At 45.6% G+C, this 19,342-nt stretch overlaps 1 protein-coding gene across 3 annotated transcripts in view; it reads left to right on the top strand.

The window, feature by feature from the left end:
- Positions 1-19,342, top strand: part of CAMK1D (calcium/calmodulin dependent protein kinase ID) — a 408,029-nt gene that overhangs the window by 228,731 nt on the left and 159,956 nt on the right. For all 3 annotated transcript variants that reach the window (XM_006117098.4, XM_075926019.1, XM_025181664.2), the window contains exon 3: positions 2,283-2,357. In XM_006117098.4, the coding sequence (XP_006117160.1) occupies positions 2,283-2,357 (75 nt within the window). The remainder of the gene's footprint in view (positions 1-2,282; positions 2,358-19,342) is intronic.

Genomic DNA, 19,342 nt, shown 5'->3' on the forward strand with positions numbered 1-19,342 from the left:
AGCCTCCTCCCAGGATTCCCCTCCCCCCTCAGAGGAGGGAAGCCCTGTCGCACACTCTCTCTGGGCCCAACTCCTCACTCCCATGCAGCAGGGAAGCCCGTGCATGCACCCACCCCCCCTGCGGAGGAAGAAAGCCCTGTCGCACGCCTCCCCTTGGGACTCCTCCCCCATACCCCGCAGAGGAGGGAAGCTCCGGCGCATGCCTCCTCTGGGAACTCCTAACCCCTCCCCCTCCCAGAGGGAAGCCCTAGCGTGCACCTCCCACCAGGATGCCTCCCCACTCACCCGCAGAGGAATGATGCCCCAGTGCGCGTTTTCCCTGGGATTCCTACCTCCTCCCCCCATGCAGCAAGTCCCCTGTGCGCCACAGACCTGGAGGAGGGGAGCAGGCAGCGCACTTCCGGAAACCCCAGTAGTGGCGAGCAGCTGCCGGACTTCCGTCCACCCTGCGGGAAGTCGGCACTACCTCCATTGTCGCTTCTTGGGGGTGGGGAGAATTGTGGGGACTCTGAACGCCTTGCGATTGACTGGTCGAACCTTCCCGATCGACCAGTCGATCATGATTGACGGGTTGGTGACCACGGGCTTAAACAATAATCCCAGAGAAAATTTGCTCTGAGCAGGTAATGAGATTGTTGTCGAATGAAGTGATTCTCCTCTAAAAGTTAACATTGTTAACAAAGCGAGGGCCCAGAGACCTTGTCTTGATCCCAACTACTGAGCTGTCTTTTTAAACTATAAGAATGTTTCTGTATGATGGTCATGACAATAACAAGGAGCTGTGGTTTGAATAATTAATTTATTAAGGTGCTTAAGCTCTTTTGGTGGAAGGCGCCATCAAAGCTTAAGATATATTGTTATGGTTTACAGTGTTGTGAGGAAGTGCTGAGAAGATGTTGTATATGGAGTGTTGTTTTGGGGTGGAGCTACTAGGAGTATGGGGATTTTATGCAGTTGTGGCCTCTCTGACATTAATATTGCTGTCTGCATTTATATATATGCAAATCCCTACAATCTTGGCTACTAACAGTATACAGGCAGTCCCCGGGTTACGTACAAGATAGGTACTATAGGTTTGTTCTTAAGTTGAATTTGTATGTAAGTCGGAACTGGCTCCAGATTCAGCCGCTGCTGAAACTGATCAGGGGCTGACTACAGGAAGCCCTAAGCAGAGTTGCTCTGCCCCCGGCTTCCTGGAATCAGCCGCTGATCAGTTTCAACAGCGGCTGAATCTGGACTCCTGGGACAGAACAGCTGGGGCACTGCCGGGTAGGTCTCTGCAGGACCAACCCGGCAGCACCCCAGCTGCTCTACCCCAGGCGTCCCGCAACAAAAGCCTGGTCTGCTGGGGGGGGGGGGCGCACTAGCTGCGCCCCCTCACTCCCCAGCAGACCACGGAGACCCGAGCAAAGCCGCATGGGCAGTGGGGTCAGGTGCACAGCAGGGAGACAGGAGCAAAGCCGCAGAGGCGGGGGACCCCGCTGCCCGTGCGGCTTTGCTCCTTTGCCCCGGAGAAAGCCTCACAGGCAGCGGAATCCCGCCGCCTGTGCGGCTTTGCTCGGGTCTCCCTGCTGTGCTGGGGGGACTCCCCCCCAGCACAGCAGGGAGACAGGAGCAAAGCCGCAGAGGCGGGGGAGCAAAGCCGCAGAGGCGGGGGAGCAAAGCCGCAGAGGCGGGGGACCCCGCCGCCTGTGCGGCTTTTCTCCGGGGCAAAGGAGCAAAGCCGCACGGGCAGCGGGGTCCCGCCGCCTGTGCGGCTTTGCTCAGGTCTCCCTGCTGTGCTGGGGAGTCCCCCCCAGCACACCAGGGAGACCCGGAGCAGCTTTTCTCGCCCCGGAGGACGCGGTATCGGGACCGCTGCGCTCTGGGCGGTCCCGCCTCCCGCGAGCTCCGGGGCGAGAAAAGCCCCGTTCGTAAGTGCGGATCCGACATAAGTCAGATCCGCGTAAGTCGGGGACTGCCTGTACTGGCTTCAATAAATCTGTGATGTGCTACTGCCCTGACTTCCAAATTCCACCTTTGCTATTCATATTATTAATTAAATAGGAAAAGAAACATTTCTAATACTTTAAATATGTCATCATCAAACATTGCTGCTAGATAATAACAGGATCCTGGGCTGCCAGGCACTTCTGACAGCTTATGCAGAACTGGATTTGGTTCTGACTGTAAATCACAAGCACCAAGTAATGTCAAACTAAAAATAGCTTTCTGTTAGGCAGCTGCTTAAAAGTCACCATTTAAATTTGCACTTACCTTCTGTTGTTATTGTTGCTTTTCAGAATAAAACATGAAAATATAGTTGCACTAGAAGACATCTATGAGAGTCCAAACCACTTGTATCTGGTCATGCAACTGTAAGTACTGCCACTGATTAATCATCCTGTCAAAACTGATATAGTTTTTGTTTGTTTCTGTGTTTCTTTAACCAAGAGGGCGGGAACACATCAGAAGTATTTCTCTCATTTGACTATCGTCTGAGGGAGACACCGTGGATGGATTAAGTGATGCTTAAAACACAATGTCCCAGTTTTTGATACTCTTGCTGAAATTTGTGTAATAATGTTATTCTGTGAATAGTTTTGATCACAGTTTCAGGGTAACTGCACCTGTATGCCTCCACCTCTTGGGCTACCAGCGGGCACCCACACTAGATTCTCGAGTCCTCAACTAGCACTTCTCTTGGACAGGAATCCCTGTCTTTCACTTTGCTGATCAGGATGTTAAGGCTTCACAGTTCCATGACATCTCCAGTAAGCCAGATTGCCTAAAAGGCCAGCATCTGCACTTTGCTTTCTTTCTAAAGGCTATGTCCAGTGTGTTTCTTGCAGCTAAGTTACCACGTAGCTCTTTCTAAGCAAGCACATTTATTCTTAACATGAAGGCATTGCAGACAAAACACGTTAAAATATGAAAGAACCTGGGTGCATGCTGAAATGCTTACTAGAGAACACCCCTAATTCCAACCTTGGGCTCTAGTATATGTTAATCTTTCAAAACCACAAATGGGTTTTCCCTGGGGTTATAAGTTCATAACTTCTTAGATTCAGAACCAGAACTCCAGCTGAACAATTCAGCCATTACTTTGTACAGCTCATGCCTTTGATCTCCAGTCTCCAGGAACAGACAAGCCTAAAGGTGTTGCTTCAAAAGGCGGTGTTTTTCCATTACTGGGGATGAGCAATTTGCATTATCCTCTCCTTATGTATTCTCCTGGAAATATACTTTATGCTTATTGTGATCAAAGCCCATTCTTCTCTGAACTTTAAGACTTCACATTACATCTTCCCCTAAAGAGGTAACATACATTCCTGGTCTGTGGCTGTATGGTGTATAGCAATTTTGCACAATGTATCCCCAAAGATACTCAAATCTAATAAGGTCTCCCAGAATATGGAAGAAAATTGCCATTCCTGTGTATGTCTCATTCAAATCAGTGGTGCTACTCTCATAGTAAAATATCAGTATCTAGCCCCATATGTATAAAATTGTTCCAGTTTAGTTGTCTGGGAATCAATCCAGATCAGGGTTTTTTTTTCCTCTCTCCTTTTTCATTCTTCTGAAATAAAAGATTGTGAAAGCAACCATAAGAATGTGCTCTGGCTGCTGTAGTCTTCATTGAGATATAGAGGCTCAAAGATGATAAGCATAAATGTGTGTATTCAAATATGGAAATGAGAAGATTGTATCAATTAGTCAATAATGAAAGGAAATGTCTGCCTTGTCTAACCACAGTGCTCAAACAATACTAGTGCAGCAGATGAGGGGTCTACACTGAAGAGACTGAGAGGTCTCTCACACAGTAACAGAGCCAGGTGGAAATCTATTACCATCACCAATAGAAATATGTGTAAACAGAGGCCCATCCTGAGAGTAGCTCTTTGAATAATATTTCTCTCCCAAGTTCACTGTTGCACCATGCCCGTTATAATGACATAAACTTATTATGGAGAGATGACTGCATTGTCAGCATCTAGAATTATTTTTTGAGCCAGATTTGGTCAACCTCTTACCTGAACAGATAAAAGTTGGAACTATCAGAGAGGGTGGAAAAATAGCTGGATGGGCAAAAGAAAAACAGAAAACATTAATAGAAAGCATGAGACAAGGCTAGACTGATTCTGTCTCTATGTAGACTACAGCAAGGAAATGCTTTACTCCCTGCACTCCCTGAGGGAGAGGGTCAAATCACCTAAGTGAGTTGAGAGGAGTTGGCCAAGAATTCAGCCCCTCTGTGTGCTGGCTGATTGAGCTTCTAAAATGCCCTTGAAATTTGGCATTTAGTACTGGAATGTCACTAAGTTCTTCTTCGAGTGGCCCCGTGGGTGCTCCATTCTAGGTGTCGGGTCCATCCCGGCGCCAGGGATGGACCCAACACCGAGAGTGGAGCACCCACGGGGCACATCTCGAAGAACCACCATTACTACACAGGGTGAGTAACTTGTTCTTCCTAAGAATTAAAATCAATGGGTATGTCTACACTAGCCCCCTAGTTCAAACTAGGGAGGCTAATGTAGGCATTCGAAGTTGCAAATGAAGCCCGGGATTTAAATATCCCGGGCTTTATTTGCATGTTCCTGTCCAGTCACCATTTTTAAGTTCCACTAGCCCAAAGTAACTGCCTGCAGCTACACGCGGCAGTGAAATGGAAATACGAACTAGGTCCTTACTTCAAATTAACTGTTATACCTCCATGAGGAGTAACAGTTAATTTGAACTAAGGACTTAGTTCAAATTGCCATTTCACTGCCGCGTGTAGCCGTGGGCAGTTACTTTGGGCTACTTCGGGCTAGTGGAATTTCAAAATGGCGACCAGACGGGAACATGCAAATAAAGCCCGGGATATTTAAATCCTGGGCTTCATTTGCAACTTCGAATGCCTACAGTAGCCTCCCTAGTTCGAACTGGAGAGGGGGGCTAGTGTAGACATACCCAATTTAACATGCCTCATTTCCTGGATTCTGTATAGGAAGATTTACACATGGATACTTTCTTGTTTCCTAGGGAACACAAGCCAGGCACTCATTTTGATTTATATTGCTGCCTAATTTGCTGTTATAATTCTTGTGTTTCTTAGATTGTAGTCTTGATTTATCTCTTGCCTTGAACAAGCTGGTCCTACTGTGTTTTACTTTAAAACCTGCCATAAGAAGAACAGCATATAACTTCATCTATATGCTGGGAAAGGGCATTTTGATTGAAATAAGAGAAAAGAGAAGGGAATATTTGAACCATAGATAGCTTACATGAAGAAAGGTCAGTTTCGTCTTTCTGAGAGATCCAGAGATCTTTCAACTTTGAGAAGTTCAATGTCTGAGGATGGATCTGAATTTGATGGCTGGTCTTTATTTAAGATACAGTAATCAACTCAAATCTGAGCACTCCCAAGCTTTGTGGTGGTTGAAATCAAGATCTAAATTGTGTAACTGGGATCCATCTGTATTCTAAATGTTAAATAAAACTGAATAGTGTTAATAGAAAAAAATCTTCTCGCTACACTTTGTAGGGAATACACTTCAGAGTTCTAGCCTTTCTGTCCAAGACTTAGGAAGTGTAATCTGCACAGTGACAACACTGAATTGCAGCATAGTAGATGCTTTAGTTTAGAAGGCTACCGAGCTTATAGTGAAATGTTTGCAATTTTGACAGTGCACAAAAGCAAGTTTTTCTAGTAAAAAAATTAATTACATTTGTTCAAATAACACCAAATGATACTTCCAATACAACACAAAATCAGTATCAAATCCATGTCTATATAACACTGCTCAGAGAATAGTATTGCTAATTTTCTCATGGGTTCTCTGTAGTGCTCATTGCTGTAGCATCACGGTGCTCACCAAATATCAGTTATTTATACAACAACTCTGTGAGATATGAGGCTATTATTATTCTCATTTACAGATAAGGAACTGAGGTAGAGAGAGATTTAGGTCAGAAGTATCCATAAGGACCCCTTTCTGAAATAAATCTTTCCTGAACCTCCTTTTTTGACCTCCAAACAACACCTCAACTTCCTCAAGGTCATCATCAAAAGCAAACTTCTCACAGACCAGTCACACCAACTCAAAATGGCACTGGGAACTGCCAAAACAATAGATGCAAACTCTGAAAATATATTTCCACTGCTACAATGATCAACACGCTCCACTGCCCACATTTCAAGATCCATTGGTCTTACACAGACCTGTGATATATCTCGTCCAATGCACTAAATGCCCCAATAGCTATGATGTGGGTGAAACTGGACAATCATTGTGGTCTTGACTAAACACACACAAAAATGATAAAAGACAAATCCACCCTATCACCTATGGGTGAATGCTTTTCACTAAGCGTTCTCTCTATATGTGGCGTATGAGTCCTCATCCTCAAAGGAAACCTGCACAACACTTTCAAAAGATGAGCCTGGAAGCTTAAATGTATAGCTTTGCTAGTAAAAAAACATGGACTGTATAGAGACACTAGATCTATGACTTATTACAACAATCTATAACTCACTAGCAATCTACAACCCCCTCCCCCTTCCTAGCTACTTCATTCTCCCTTTCTTTCCTCCCTATAACTAGAGGGGGAGTTAACAGGCCACTTCACCTTGAATGGTCCCTTGAAATGTGTTAACTACTTATGCTAAACAATCTGTTCCATCTTATATTTAGCTATAAGACTTTAATAAGTTTCCTAGATCTGAAGAAGAGCTCTGTGTAGCACGATAGCTTGTGTCTCTCACCAACAGAAGTTGGCCCAATAAAAGATATTATCTCACCCACCTAGTCTCAACAGTAATAGGCTGTCATCCAATTTGTATACCAGCAATAGTGGGGATGGGGATATTTTGCAAGCGGATTTCAAAGTTATTTCGTGACAACAGGGGAATGGGGAGACTTGGGAGTCTTGGGTTCTACTTCAAAATCTGGAGGGGAGTGTGCTCTTGTGAGCACAGACTGTTTATCCACATCTCCCCAGATGTGACATTTTCTTCCCCGTAGCTGCCAGCCTGTCCCAGCCTTGTCTCTTCCCAACCATGGCTTTTCATCTCTGTCCCAATCACCTCACATCAGTCCCAGTTTGCATACACCCTTATTCCAGTCCCAGTCTCCTTACTCGGACAGTCTTAGTTGCCCCATCTCTGGCAAATCAACCAGTTTGTCTCTTTTACCTTGGCCTGTTGTAGCTCCCTCTCTGTCTGTCCATGTTCCCACTTACAGTCTTCCTCCCTGGACTACTTGTAAAAGGCCAGTGTCCTGTCCTCCCACCGTTTCCTTGCCCCAGTCTCTTTGCCCAGGCAGTGCCTATTCTGACCCAACCCACTGTTTGTCAGTTCCATGCTCCTTTTCCGTTAAAAGCATTTTCGGAAAAGCACGTCTAGATTGGCAGGATGCTTTTCCGCAAAAGCACTTTTTGTGGAAAAGCGTCCGTGGCCAATCTAGACGCGGTTTTCCGCAAAAAAGCCCGATCGCCATTTTCGCTTTTTTGCGGAAAACAGTACTGTGCTGTCTACACTGGCCCTTTTGTGCAAAAGTCTTTCGGAAAAAGACTTTTGCCCAAACGGGAGCAGCATAGTATTTCCGGAAAAGCACTGATGATTTTACATGAGATCGTCAGTGCTTTTCCAGAAATTCAAGCGGCCAGTGTAGACAGCTGGCAAGTTTTTCCGCAAAAGCAGATGAGGGGTGGTCTAGACAGTATTTGGTCCTGCCATGAGGGCAGGGGACTGGACTCGATGACCTCTTGAGGTCCCTTCCAGTCCTAGTATTCTATGATTTTATAACACTGCTGGCTGTTCAGGGAGTGAGAGGAAAGTGCACAGTCTACTCCATCCCTCAAACTGGCTGGGGAAAACATAGGACGGACGAACCCTGGACTTGCTGCAGTTGGGGACGTGCTCTTCCCACACTGTGCCTGCTGGAGCTGCAGCAGCCATGGGCTATGGTGAGAGAAGAAGGGGTCCTCTGTCTAGGGAAGCCTGCATGTTGAATCTCTTATCCCTTGCCCCACCCAGGAGCAATGATTTAAATGAAGAAAAATGAAAAATAATTTAGTTAAGAACACAAGCAACACTCAGTAAATTTTCTAGTAATGCATAATGGAGATGTGTGTAGAAAAGTACCATAAAGCATGTGGGATTGATTTTTACCAGAATTGTTGTAATTTTGTGTTTCCTTTGTGAATTAAAATGATGCACTTTCAAACTAAGATACCCACTGCTCCATTCCTAATGGCCACATCATGTAGCAACATTAAGATCTGAGGGTACGTCTACACTACAGCGCTAGTTCGAACTAACTTAGTTCGAATTAGTTAATTCGAACTAAGCTAGTTCGAACTAACGCATCTAGAACTAAAAACTAGTTCGAACTAGCGTTTTGCTAGTTCGAACTAGTAAGTCCACATTGAGTGGACTCTGAACAGGGCTTAAGGATGGCCGGAAGCAGTGCCGGCAGGGCATAAAAGGAGGACTTAGAGCATGGAGATACTGTCTCAGGCTAGCCGAGGGCTGCGCTTAAAGGGTCCCGACCCCCACCCCGGACACACAGTTCTAAGGGGTGCCCCGCTTGCAAAGAAGTTCTGGCTTGGAGTGCCCTGAGTGCCCACACTGGGCACATCACACCACTCGGCCATCAGCCCGGCTGCACTTGCCGCAGGCTGCCATCTGGGGAGAGGGAGTAATTGGGGGGCTGCAGGAGAGCTTCCACCCCCAGAAGCCCGCAGAGCCAGCCCAGTCCTCCCCATCGGGGGCTCGTACCCCATTCCTCCCTCACCTCCTTCCACTTGCCCTTCCCTAGCCCCCCTTCTTCTTGATGTACAAAATAAAGATAACGTTTCTTCCAACATTGACTCTGTCTTTATTGAAAAAAACTGGGGGAGACTGGGAAAAGGAGGTGGGAGAGGGGAAGAGAAAGGCTGGGAGAGGGGAGGGCAACTAACATGATCAGGGGTTGGGAACAGGTCCCAGATGAAGAGAGGCTACAGAGACTGGGACTGTTCAGCTTAGAAAAGAGGAGACGGAGGGGGGACAGGATAGAGGTCTCTAAAAGCAGGGGTTGGGTGGAGAGGGTGCATTCAGAAAAGTTCTTCATGAGTTCCCATAAAGAAGGACTAGAGGACACCAAAGGAAAGGACTGGGTAGCAGGCTTGAAACTAGTAAGAGAAAGTTGTTGTTCTTGACAAAGCAAATAGTTAACCTGTGGAACTCCTTGCTGCAGGAGGCTGTGAAGGCTAGAACTAGAACAGAGTTTAAAGGGAAGTGAGATCAAGTCATGGACGTTGGGTCCATGGAGTCCTATTAGCCAGAGGGTAGGAGTGGTGTCCCTGCCCAAAGTTTGTGGAAGGCTGGAGAGGGATGGCACGAGACAAATGGCTTGGTCATTGTCTTCGGTCCATCCCCTCCAGGGTCCCTAGGGTTGGCCGCTGTGGGCAGACAGGCTACTGGGCTAGATGGACCTTTGGTCTGACCCAGGACGGCCATTGTAAGCTCAGGGCTCAGTGTCGGGGGTCTCAGTGGACCCCCTTGATTTTCATGCACACCTGGTCCTGGGTGGCCAGGCTGGCAGCTCTCCTGCCCTAGACGGCCACTTTCCTGTGCCTAGTGCGGAGATCGTGGACGAGGTCCACGATGTCCGCACTAGCCCAGGAAGGTGCCCGCCTCTTGCGGTCCAGGGCAAGCTCCCGGGAGCCGCCAGCCTGGTCCCGGCAAGAGGGGGTGGGCTGGGGGGCATCGGGTGGGTGGCTCTGTGCCGTGCCAGGTGCAGGGTCTGCTAGCTGGGTGCTGGCAGGCTTGCACCTGGCACGGGCACCGTAGCCAGCCCGTGCCCCTTTAAGGGGTCCGGGGCCGGGAGGGGGCATAGAGTTTCCCTGGTGTTGGCCAGAGTGGCCACCAGGGAAACCTGGGGAGGGCTAGCCTCCCACTAGTTCGAACTAAAGGGCTACACAGCCCTTAGTTCGAACTAGCTAGTTCGAACTAGGCGTTAGTCCTCGTAAAATGAGGTTTACCTAGTTCGAACTAAGCGCTCCGCTAGTTCGATTCAAATTCGAACTAGCGGAGCGCTAGTGTAGCGCATAGGAAAGTTAGTTCGAACTAACGTCCGTTAGTTCGAACTAACTTTCTAGTGTAGACATACCCTGAGAAACTAGTTGACTACTGAGAATGAAGACAAAAACAAAATGCTGAAGGGTGTTTGTTTCATTTGTTTGCTGAGCTCACCACTTCTCCAGAGGATACTGGAGAGGACTGGGGAAACTGAAATATGTCCGGAAGTAAATGTTTGGTTGAACTCGATGTCTTGGTTTGAAGATAAGCTTTGTTTGAGATTAATCATAGGCTTTCTGGTTTGTTGTGACTGAAAAGGGGTCATTGACTAACAGTAGCTGTACCATGTTTTCTAAGATTTAGAAGTTATTTTCTCTTCTATGCATGGGGATAAATACTGTATTTTAGATACACTGATGTGGTTACTATTAAAAAATAATATATTGACTTTTTAATTATCTGTATTGTACACTCTGATATTTCTCATTCATACTAGAGAGTAGATCTAAGATTAATCTAATTTGAATATTCATGTATTTCTTTAACAAGTAGTGAGGGACAGTAAGGGTATGTACACACTGCAACGTTATTTCGGAATAACTATGCCAGGATCTGCACAACAATTGCGTTATTTTGAAATTATTTCAAAATTATTTCAATAAAATGGGCGGCTTATTTAGGCGTTGGTAAACTTCATTCAATGAGGAATTAGGGTTGCCAGATAGTTTAACCAAAAATACCAAACAGGCCTTCCCCCTTCTACCCCCCAAAAAAACACCAGGGAAAAAATTCTGGGGGGGGGGAAGCGGGGAGACCAAAGTTATTGAGCCCAAAACAAAACTTGGAATTAAAACAGCATGGCCCCTTTCAGAGTGCCTGCAGAGTCAGAATAGGGATAGGAACAGGGGAGAAGTTGAGCGTTAAGACGGCATTGCTTCCCTTTGGTCTTTAGGCTTTTTGCTGGCAGCCATTTTGTTTTCATGATCGAGCCAAAATGCAGCTTCCCTGCAGAACCAGGTAAGCAGGCGTTTGTGGGGCTGGGGGTGGGCCTGGGCCCAATTGCTGAGTGTGTCGTAGGGTTGCCAGGTGTCCAGTATTTTTCCTCCTGTCAGGGAAAACAAATCAGAAAATGCTGGACATTTTAGGTGTCCGGTATTTTCTGAATTTTTTTTACCGGACAGGAGGTGAAAATACTGGACAGTCCGGGTCAATACTGGACACCTGGCAACCCTATGAGGAATAATGCCATTTCTGAAATAGCTGTTTTGAAATAGGGGCTGTGTAGACAGGATGGCTGCAGTTACAGGCAGTCCCCGGGTTACGTACAAGATAGGGACTGTAGGTTTGTTCTTAAGTTGAATCTGTATGTAAGTCGGAACTGGCATCCAGATTCAGCCGCTGCTGAAACTGACCGCCAGTTCTGACTTACATACAGATTCAACTTAAGAACCCCAAGCGTCCCCAAGTCAGCTGCTGCTGAAACTGATCAGCGGCTGATTCTAGGAAGCCTGGGGCAGAGCAACTCTGCCTCGGGCTTCCTGTAGTCAGCGCTGGTCAGTTTCAGCAGTGGCTGACTTGGGGACGCCTGGGGCAGAGCATCTGGGGTGCTGCTGGGTTGCTCCAGTAGCACCGCTCCTCGCTCCTTGGCGCTACTGGAGCAACCCAGCAGCACCCCAGCTGCTCTGCCCCAGGCGTCCTGATTCATCCACTGCTGAAACTGACCAGCAGCGGCTGAATCAGGACCTGGGGCAGGGGTTGGTCCAGTAGTGCCCAGAGCGGCACTGCAGGACCAATCGGCAGCACCCCAGCTGCTCTGCCCCAGGGTCCACAACAAAAGCCTGGTCTGCTGGGGGGGGGGAGGCACACTAGCTGCGCCCCCCCTCCCCCCAGCAGACCAGGGACACAGGGAGCAGAGCCTCAGCGGCAGCGGGGTGCCGCACCTCTGAGGCTTTGCTCTGGCAAAGCCTCAGAGGCGAGGGACCCCGCCGCGGCTGCAGCTTCAGTCCCGGTGCCTGTGGTCTGCTGGGGAAGGTCCCCAGCAGACCAGGGGCACCGGGAGCAGCTTACGAACGGGACTTTCTCGCCCCGGAGCTCGCAGGTAGCAATCCGCCACCTCGACCTCCGGGGCGAGAAAGCCCCGTTCGTAAGTGCGGATCCGACGTAAGTCGGGGACTGCCTGTATTTCAAAATAAGGGGCCTACAGGCCTTCCCACATTATCCTGCTGGCCTCTCTGTCTACACTCAGCAAACTCTATAGTCCCCCCTTCTCCTGGAGCCCTTAAAGCTGCAGCCTCAGGGGAAAGGGCTTGTGGCAGCCAGGAGGCCCTGACAGCTGTGAGCCACCCAGCAGCTGCCACTGCCTCGGATTTTGGCAAAATGAGCCAGTCTGCTGCTCCCATCCAGCCCTTCATTGCTCCCAGGGAGCCGTCAGAGAATTTCCAGGAGCCTGCCGAGGCCCAAAAGAGGTGTGCACCTTCCTGGTCTGGTGTGCACCTTCATTGAGGTTTGGAGAGAGGAGGCAAACCTCCAGGATTTCTGCAACAGATGCAGGAACGCGGACATCTATGGCCGGATGGCCAAGAACCTGAACAATAAGGGGCACAACTGCACACAGGAACAGGTGTGGAAGAAAGTAAAAGAGCTCTGCCAGCCATATGCTAGGGCCCAAGAGCCCATAAGTCTCATTTAGTAAATTCAAAATAATTTCCTAGTGTAGACATGACCTTAGTGTTGCTTTTAAGCGTGGGGCCCTATATGCTTAAAAAAAATGTGTGACTTGGAGAGGTTGGTTCTGAGAATTTGGACCTTCAATAACTGTTTGTTTTTAAGGACAGTGACCTCACTTTACGTGCAATGTGCAGTGTTTTGTGGTCTTCTCTTAAAGAGTTGTGTTGATCTCCTAGAGGTGGGTTGTCATATCCAGAGTCAGTTGATGCCTCAGTTTCACCACTGGAGTGGTCTTCCATAAGTTAGTAGGGTGACTTGAGGCATTGACTTGCTGGCCAAAGTGAAAGTTCTTCTTTTGAGGATAAAGTTCAAACAGCCAAGAACAAAACAATTGCTATTGCTTTCCCCAGAATAAAAACTCCCTCATGTCCCTTCCTATGCTAAACTGTGCTGGATCTGGCTGATTAACAGCACAAAAGGTAACTTCAACTCACAGGCATGAGACATTCTTGATTTGTGAGATATTCTAATTGAAATTAATTATTATAGTTGTTGAATTAATATTTATAGTTCAGCAAGAGCCAGATGATTTGGGGTTTCATTGTGCTAAATATCAGGCAAAAATATGTAAAGATGTCACCTGTGCCCAAATGAGTTTAAAAGCTAAGAATATCAATATTAATTGATGAACCCAAGTTCTAGCTGTGCTGTTCATGGGGCTACACTTAGACACATGGAGGGGGTTGTGGCAATCTTGTAAAAGTTCTGGAAACCAGCTGAACCAGATACTTACATATCTGCATGAAAGTCTATAGAATTATTATTATTATAATTATTATTATTTATTATTTATTTCAAAGTTGTGTTCCTAAGAACACATTAGGCCTTCTGAATATTAAGTAAGTAAAAGATAGAAACTGAAGCACTAAACAATAGTTAAGCATTGAATTTCTTTTTTTAATAACCAGTGCATGAATGCACTCTGAATGCAGCGAAGCATATACTATATTTGAAAGTGACATATAAATTAAAATATTCAGCCTCAGAGAAAACAACAGAGTTAAGGCAAAGGCCTTACTTGCCTGTTTCCCTAAGAAGTATAGCAAATAGATGCTATATTACAAAACACTGGTACAAATGCCACACAGATATCACATCAGGATGCTAATTAAACCAACACATAGACATATAGGATGGGATGCCTTCTAGAGTTTCATTCATATGCATGTTTCTCATTACCCAGAACTAAGTCTACGTCTCCCTTACCGACTAGCTGGCAAAATTTATCTTACTCAGGGGTGTGACTATTCTACCGTCCACCCCAAGCGGCATAAGTTCCATAAGCATAAGTGCTAGAGTGCACAGCACTATGTTGGTGGGCCAGGTTCTCCTGCTAGTATAGCTTATGTCACTTTCCAAGGTGTTTTTTTTTTATGTTGACAGGAGAGCTCTCTTTCGTCAGCACAGAGTACCTTCATCAGATACACTGCAGCTGTGCCACAGCTGCATTGTATGGGTAGACATGGCCTTAATGTCTATGTTCTCAGTAGTTCATGATGCTATTTCAGTGACAGTCTATACAGCAGGTTGGGTGCTTGAACTGTAAAATATACAGTTTTCCAGACAAGCAGCTTAAGCAGAAGCTGTGCAGTTTGTGTTAATACTTAAGGTGGCATATAGCATACAGGCACTCTGTAGTAGCCATTCCCCAGTGTTCCCTCTAATCTTTTTCTTACGAGAGAAGATTTTTTCCATCCATATGCAAAATACATTTTATGTGCATCAGAGCGTGTGTGAATTTGCACTACCAGTAGACACAAAAATCTAGCTATGGATGATCTGCTTATAGGGTTGCCAGGTGTCCAGTGTTGACGCGGACAGTCCGGTATTTTTGCCTCCTGTCTGGTAAAAAAAAATCAGAAAATACCAGATACCTAAAATGTCCAGTATTTTCTGATTTGTTTTCCCTGCTAAGAGGCAAAAATATCGGACACCTGGTAACCCTATGACACACTCAGCAACTGGGCCCATCCCCTGGGCCCCTCCCCTGGACTTCTTCTGCCAGGTCTCCCCAACCCCCTGCCTACCTGGTTCCTCAGGGGGAGCTGTCTTGTGTCTAGAGCAGAAAAACAAGATGGCCACCGGCCAAAAAGCCTCTTCTTAAAGGGGCCATGCTGGGTTTTTTGCTTAATAACTGCTGTCAGTGTCCTTTTTTTTTTTTCTCAACAACTTTGGTCCCCCCCTTTTTTTTTTACCTCAACAGAATTTTTTTTCCAGTTTTTTTTTTGACGGGGGGGGGGGGGGGAGGGAGGAGAGTTTTGGTATTTTTGGTTAAACCATCTGGCAACCCTATCTGCTTATCATCTGGGTGGCACCTGAATCTCTTCTGAGCACACAGCTTTCAAGGAACACTGCTACCCGCACAGTGAAAGACACTGGCAGTATGGAACATGGAGCTGCCAGATCCTTTCAGCCACGGCCTCCCCGCTCCTGGAGCTCTTCTCTGCTGCCTTCTCCATGCTAGAGCCTTTCACTGTGTGGGAAAAGGCTCAGCAGGCTGGGAGGAGGCAGAAAGTAGATTTTTTTTTGTGTTCTGGGCCCATAGGAAAGCAGCAGGGAGCTGGAGTGCCAGTACAGGATCCACATTGCTGGGCTCCACTAATCTCTGGTGTGCAAGGGAAATGGGGGGAGCGTCTTTCTCCTTCTCAGTCGGGACCACGTCAGTGAGGATTTGTTTTTGGTTTTTTTGCTTCTGACTTGTGTGCAACCCTGACTGATTTTTCTCTGGGTCAGTCCCTGCTTTAGAGGTTCATGAACTAAGCTCCAGGGGTCTCAGTTTTGTTTCTGCCTGTCAGCGTTACACAATATCTCAACACACTGCTTCCAAGTGTAGATGTACCAGGCACTCAGCAGCTTGTTGTTTTCACAAAACTAACTATCCGAGGCTGCAGCACGGGGTGCCAGGTGGGAGCCGGTCCGCAAGCTCCCCGTGCAGACCAGCTGCCTGCCACTCCACAGTGCTGCCTCTGATACAGAGGTAGCAGCAGAAAGTGGCAGCAGCCCCTGTCCGTGGGATGTGGAAGATATTTTTGTCTTTGAAAGAAAAATGATTACATTGATTCAAGTATTTGATAGGAAGCTATTTCTCTTCCTTTCTGATCTAGTGGATGAGAGGAAGTAAGCAGAACAGAAAAGATTCAAATCCAGTAAGTGATCAAGAATGGATAGGCAGATGTTTTGTTAAAATGAGCCAGCAGAGTGATTCCCAAAGTGATGTTTAGACATGTCCAGATAATTCCTTGCCTGTGATTGTAAGGCTTAGGTTTGAAGTGTAGGATATGAACTAACTGAATGTTTCTAACCAAGTCTGGTATGGTTTTCCTTAGGAAGCATGGCATTCTCCTTACTTGCACTGGCAAGACAAATGCATACATACATCAACTCCTCTTATTATCAACAAAAAGCTACATAAAGATTTAGAAGGCAAAGAAAATTTTAAAATCTCCAGATGTAGCTGTTGTACTGTGGTGCTGAAGAACAAAGGAACTTCCAGAGGCTACTTTTCAGGAAGCTAAACTTTCTAAATTCTGAGCTCCATGCCACACCCGACTATGTGGGTGCATGTGCCAGGGCTGCATAACTTGTAAAAATTAGCCACAGCACTAGTCAGGCATGTGATATAGATGAGTCACAAGGCAGAGAGCATTGTATAACTGCCAGTAGCCACATATAACATTCCTACCTCCCTGACAGCAGGAACGAGCTCTTTCTCTTCAACAGCAGGCAGATTGCTATTTAGAGGCGCAGCAATTTTCATCTCATTTTGATGGATTTGAACAACTATTTCATTCTTTCATGCCTTGCTTTGCCCAGAAGTTTCATTGCTGGTTTCTTATTGTTCATGTAGTAGCTGAATTAGTCTCTTGCATTTAGCTCTGGTTCTATATGTACCTGGTAATTTTAAATTGTACAGTGCCAGCCATGAAATCAAGAAAACAACTAGCATTTGGGGTAAAGTAGCTTTACTAGAAGATGCATCATAAATATTAAGTCCATATGGAGCACAGTACGTGATTCCATTCTGATAGAGTAGAATGCTTTTAGGCAGTGCACTGAGGTGTACTAATTATTACTGTGGTTAAATAGTTGCATTGATTTAGAGAGACGAGGACTTTCATAAAAGCCTAGAAAGATTTAAAATGAAGCAACATCCTGTACATAATGAAAATACACGCTGGAGTTGGCATTTGCTGAAGTTTTAATCTTTAGTTTAAAATTTGTGTCTTTCCCTGAATTTACTAATGGTGCACATAAAAAGAATTATTCCACGTGTGGATTTAAAAAATCCACACCTGAATAGAAAAGATTAGAGAATACATTGGAGCATGGTACTACACTGCATGAGTAAAGGTGGTCAAATCTGGTTCTAAGGATTATAAAAATTAGTAGTCAATACGTGTGACATGGCAATAGCCTCAAACTCAATTTTCCAAGCATGTTGCTCCCCGTTCCAAGCTCCAGACTCTGTGTAGTTGACATATTCAAGGGCTGTTTTGTAGAAATTTCCTTCAGTGAATTCAAATCAATGTAATGCTGACTTGCAGTTTTCATTTTAATTACATTATCAAGAGGCCATCTGTAAAACATAATGGGGAAAAAGATCCCATTAGGCAGGAGGCCAAACATATAAAGCCCGATCATCAAATACAATAGTTTTTTATATCTGTACTGAGAGACAAGATTACATTTTACCTTTAATTCATTTAGAGCCTGATCCAAACCCTTTGAAGTAAGTGGGATTCATTCCATTCATTTTTGTAGGGGAGGATTCAGGGCCCTAAAGAGGGACCTTCTCAAAACTTTTTAAGGCAGTTCAGATTCCTGTTTGAAGCACTGGATTGCCTTTCTTTTGTAGTGTTATGGTTATCTCTGCTTACGGAAACTATTTTTATAACTGCTGCAGGAATTCTTGTTTTAGTTTTGTGGTTTGGCCATTTTCACTGGAAAATTAAAAAACAGGTACAGTATTCTGATTTTTTTCCAAAATGGTATTTAGTCCTATTAAAGTTTTTTTAACGGAGTGTCTTATAGAAAAATGAAAAAAAATTCTAGTGATGATTATGCATCCATAAAATATGCACTCATTATACCACATGGGCACATTCATTCTGTATTAAAGACTATTTATCCATCAGTCTGGGAAGAAAATGGGCTAAATCCTGCACTCTTTATTCACTCCTTACTAAGACAAAACTCCTACTCAGGCATGTGTGCCCCTGAGCAAATCTTTGGTGCCTCAGGATACGGCTAGTCTGTGGAGGTTTTTTGGGATATCCTGAAAAAACTCAGCTGTGACCAGGGAACTTGTTTGCTCTTCCACTTTTTTTTGCGGAAGAGCAAACGCGCTCTTTCAGAAGCCCCTGTATTCCTTGTTCTATGGGGAAGAACGGGCTTTCAAAAGAGCTTTTTTTCCAATATTTGGCCCAGTGTAGAGAGGACAAATGTGGGAAAAGCCTCTTCCAACAAAAGTATTGAAAAAAGCTGCGCATTTTGCTTAGCTTTTTCTGACAAGCAGATGTAATCTAGCTGTACCCTCAGTTTCCCAATCTGTAAAATGGAGGTTATGATACTAACTACTTTTGTAAAATACTTTTAGATCTATGGATGAAAAGTGCTCTGTTTATGAAATATGTATTATTTTTATTTATCCATTAAGTACTTCATTTTCTCTCCAGGTATAAATTGTTGATACCCTTTTTTGTATAGAATTCTAACATCCTGAAATGGCAGGTGCTGTGATTATTTCAGTTTCTGCAGGAAAGGAAAGTCATTTTTCAGGAAACCAGTGTCATTCCATGTAAATCATTCATTCCCTGAAATCAGCTGGTGCAGAGGTGGAATTTTAAGGCCTCTATAGGAGTTCAAAGAAGCAGTATAACTGAAGCTGAGGTTTGAGTTCTGGTCATAAAAACCTGGCTAGCCAAAGTATAACCCCATCCAATGTCTTTGGAATAGCCTTCCCATGCCCATGTTGTCACTGGTTAAAGCTGGAGATGGTGCTTGATGTTATACTCATTGAAGTCAGTGGAGGTTTAAGAAGGATGAAGGCTTCCTACTTGATAAATGCATCATTAGTACATAACTTTGTACAGGATCTTTGACATGCATCTTGGGATAAATTGGTGCAGTGCATTTGGAAAAAGCTCCCTAACTTAGGGAAATGGATAAAATAATTTTCTTGAAGCAAAGTCCTGACAACATCCTGCTATTATGGAGTTTGTTTGGAGAGCAGCAAAGAGAGTAACTAGTGCCTTTTTGTTGTACAACACTCCCTTTTCTTTCTTTCTCTCCCCCTCTTCCCTCCTCCCCTGGAAGAAGTGAGTTGTAGCTCACTCTAATAAATGTATTAGTCTTTAAAGTGTGACCAGACTCCTTGTTGTTTTTGGTGAAACGGACTAACATGGCCACCTGTCTGAAGTCCTGAAGTTGTGTCAATTTTCGGTATTTTTAGGGCCTCTATCAAAGGCAGCAAGGGGAGGGAGGAAACAGGAGCTGGTGCTGCGGGGAGCTGGCTTAAAAGCTGGTCCCCTCCACCTGCTGGGGTATCTCCATGGTGCTGCCTGCTCTCCCCCCCATGCTGCTGTCTCT

This window comes from Pelodiscus sinensis, chromosome 1 (assembly GCF_049634645.1).
Source record: "Pelodiscus sinensis isolate JC-2024 chromosome 1, ASM4963464v1, whole genome shotgun sequence".
Taxonomy (NCBI): Eukaryota; Metazoa; Chordata; order Testudines; family Trionychidae; genus Pelodiscus; species Pelodiscus sinensis.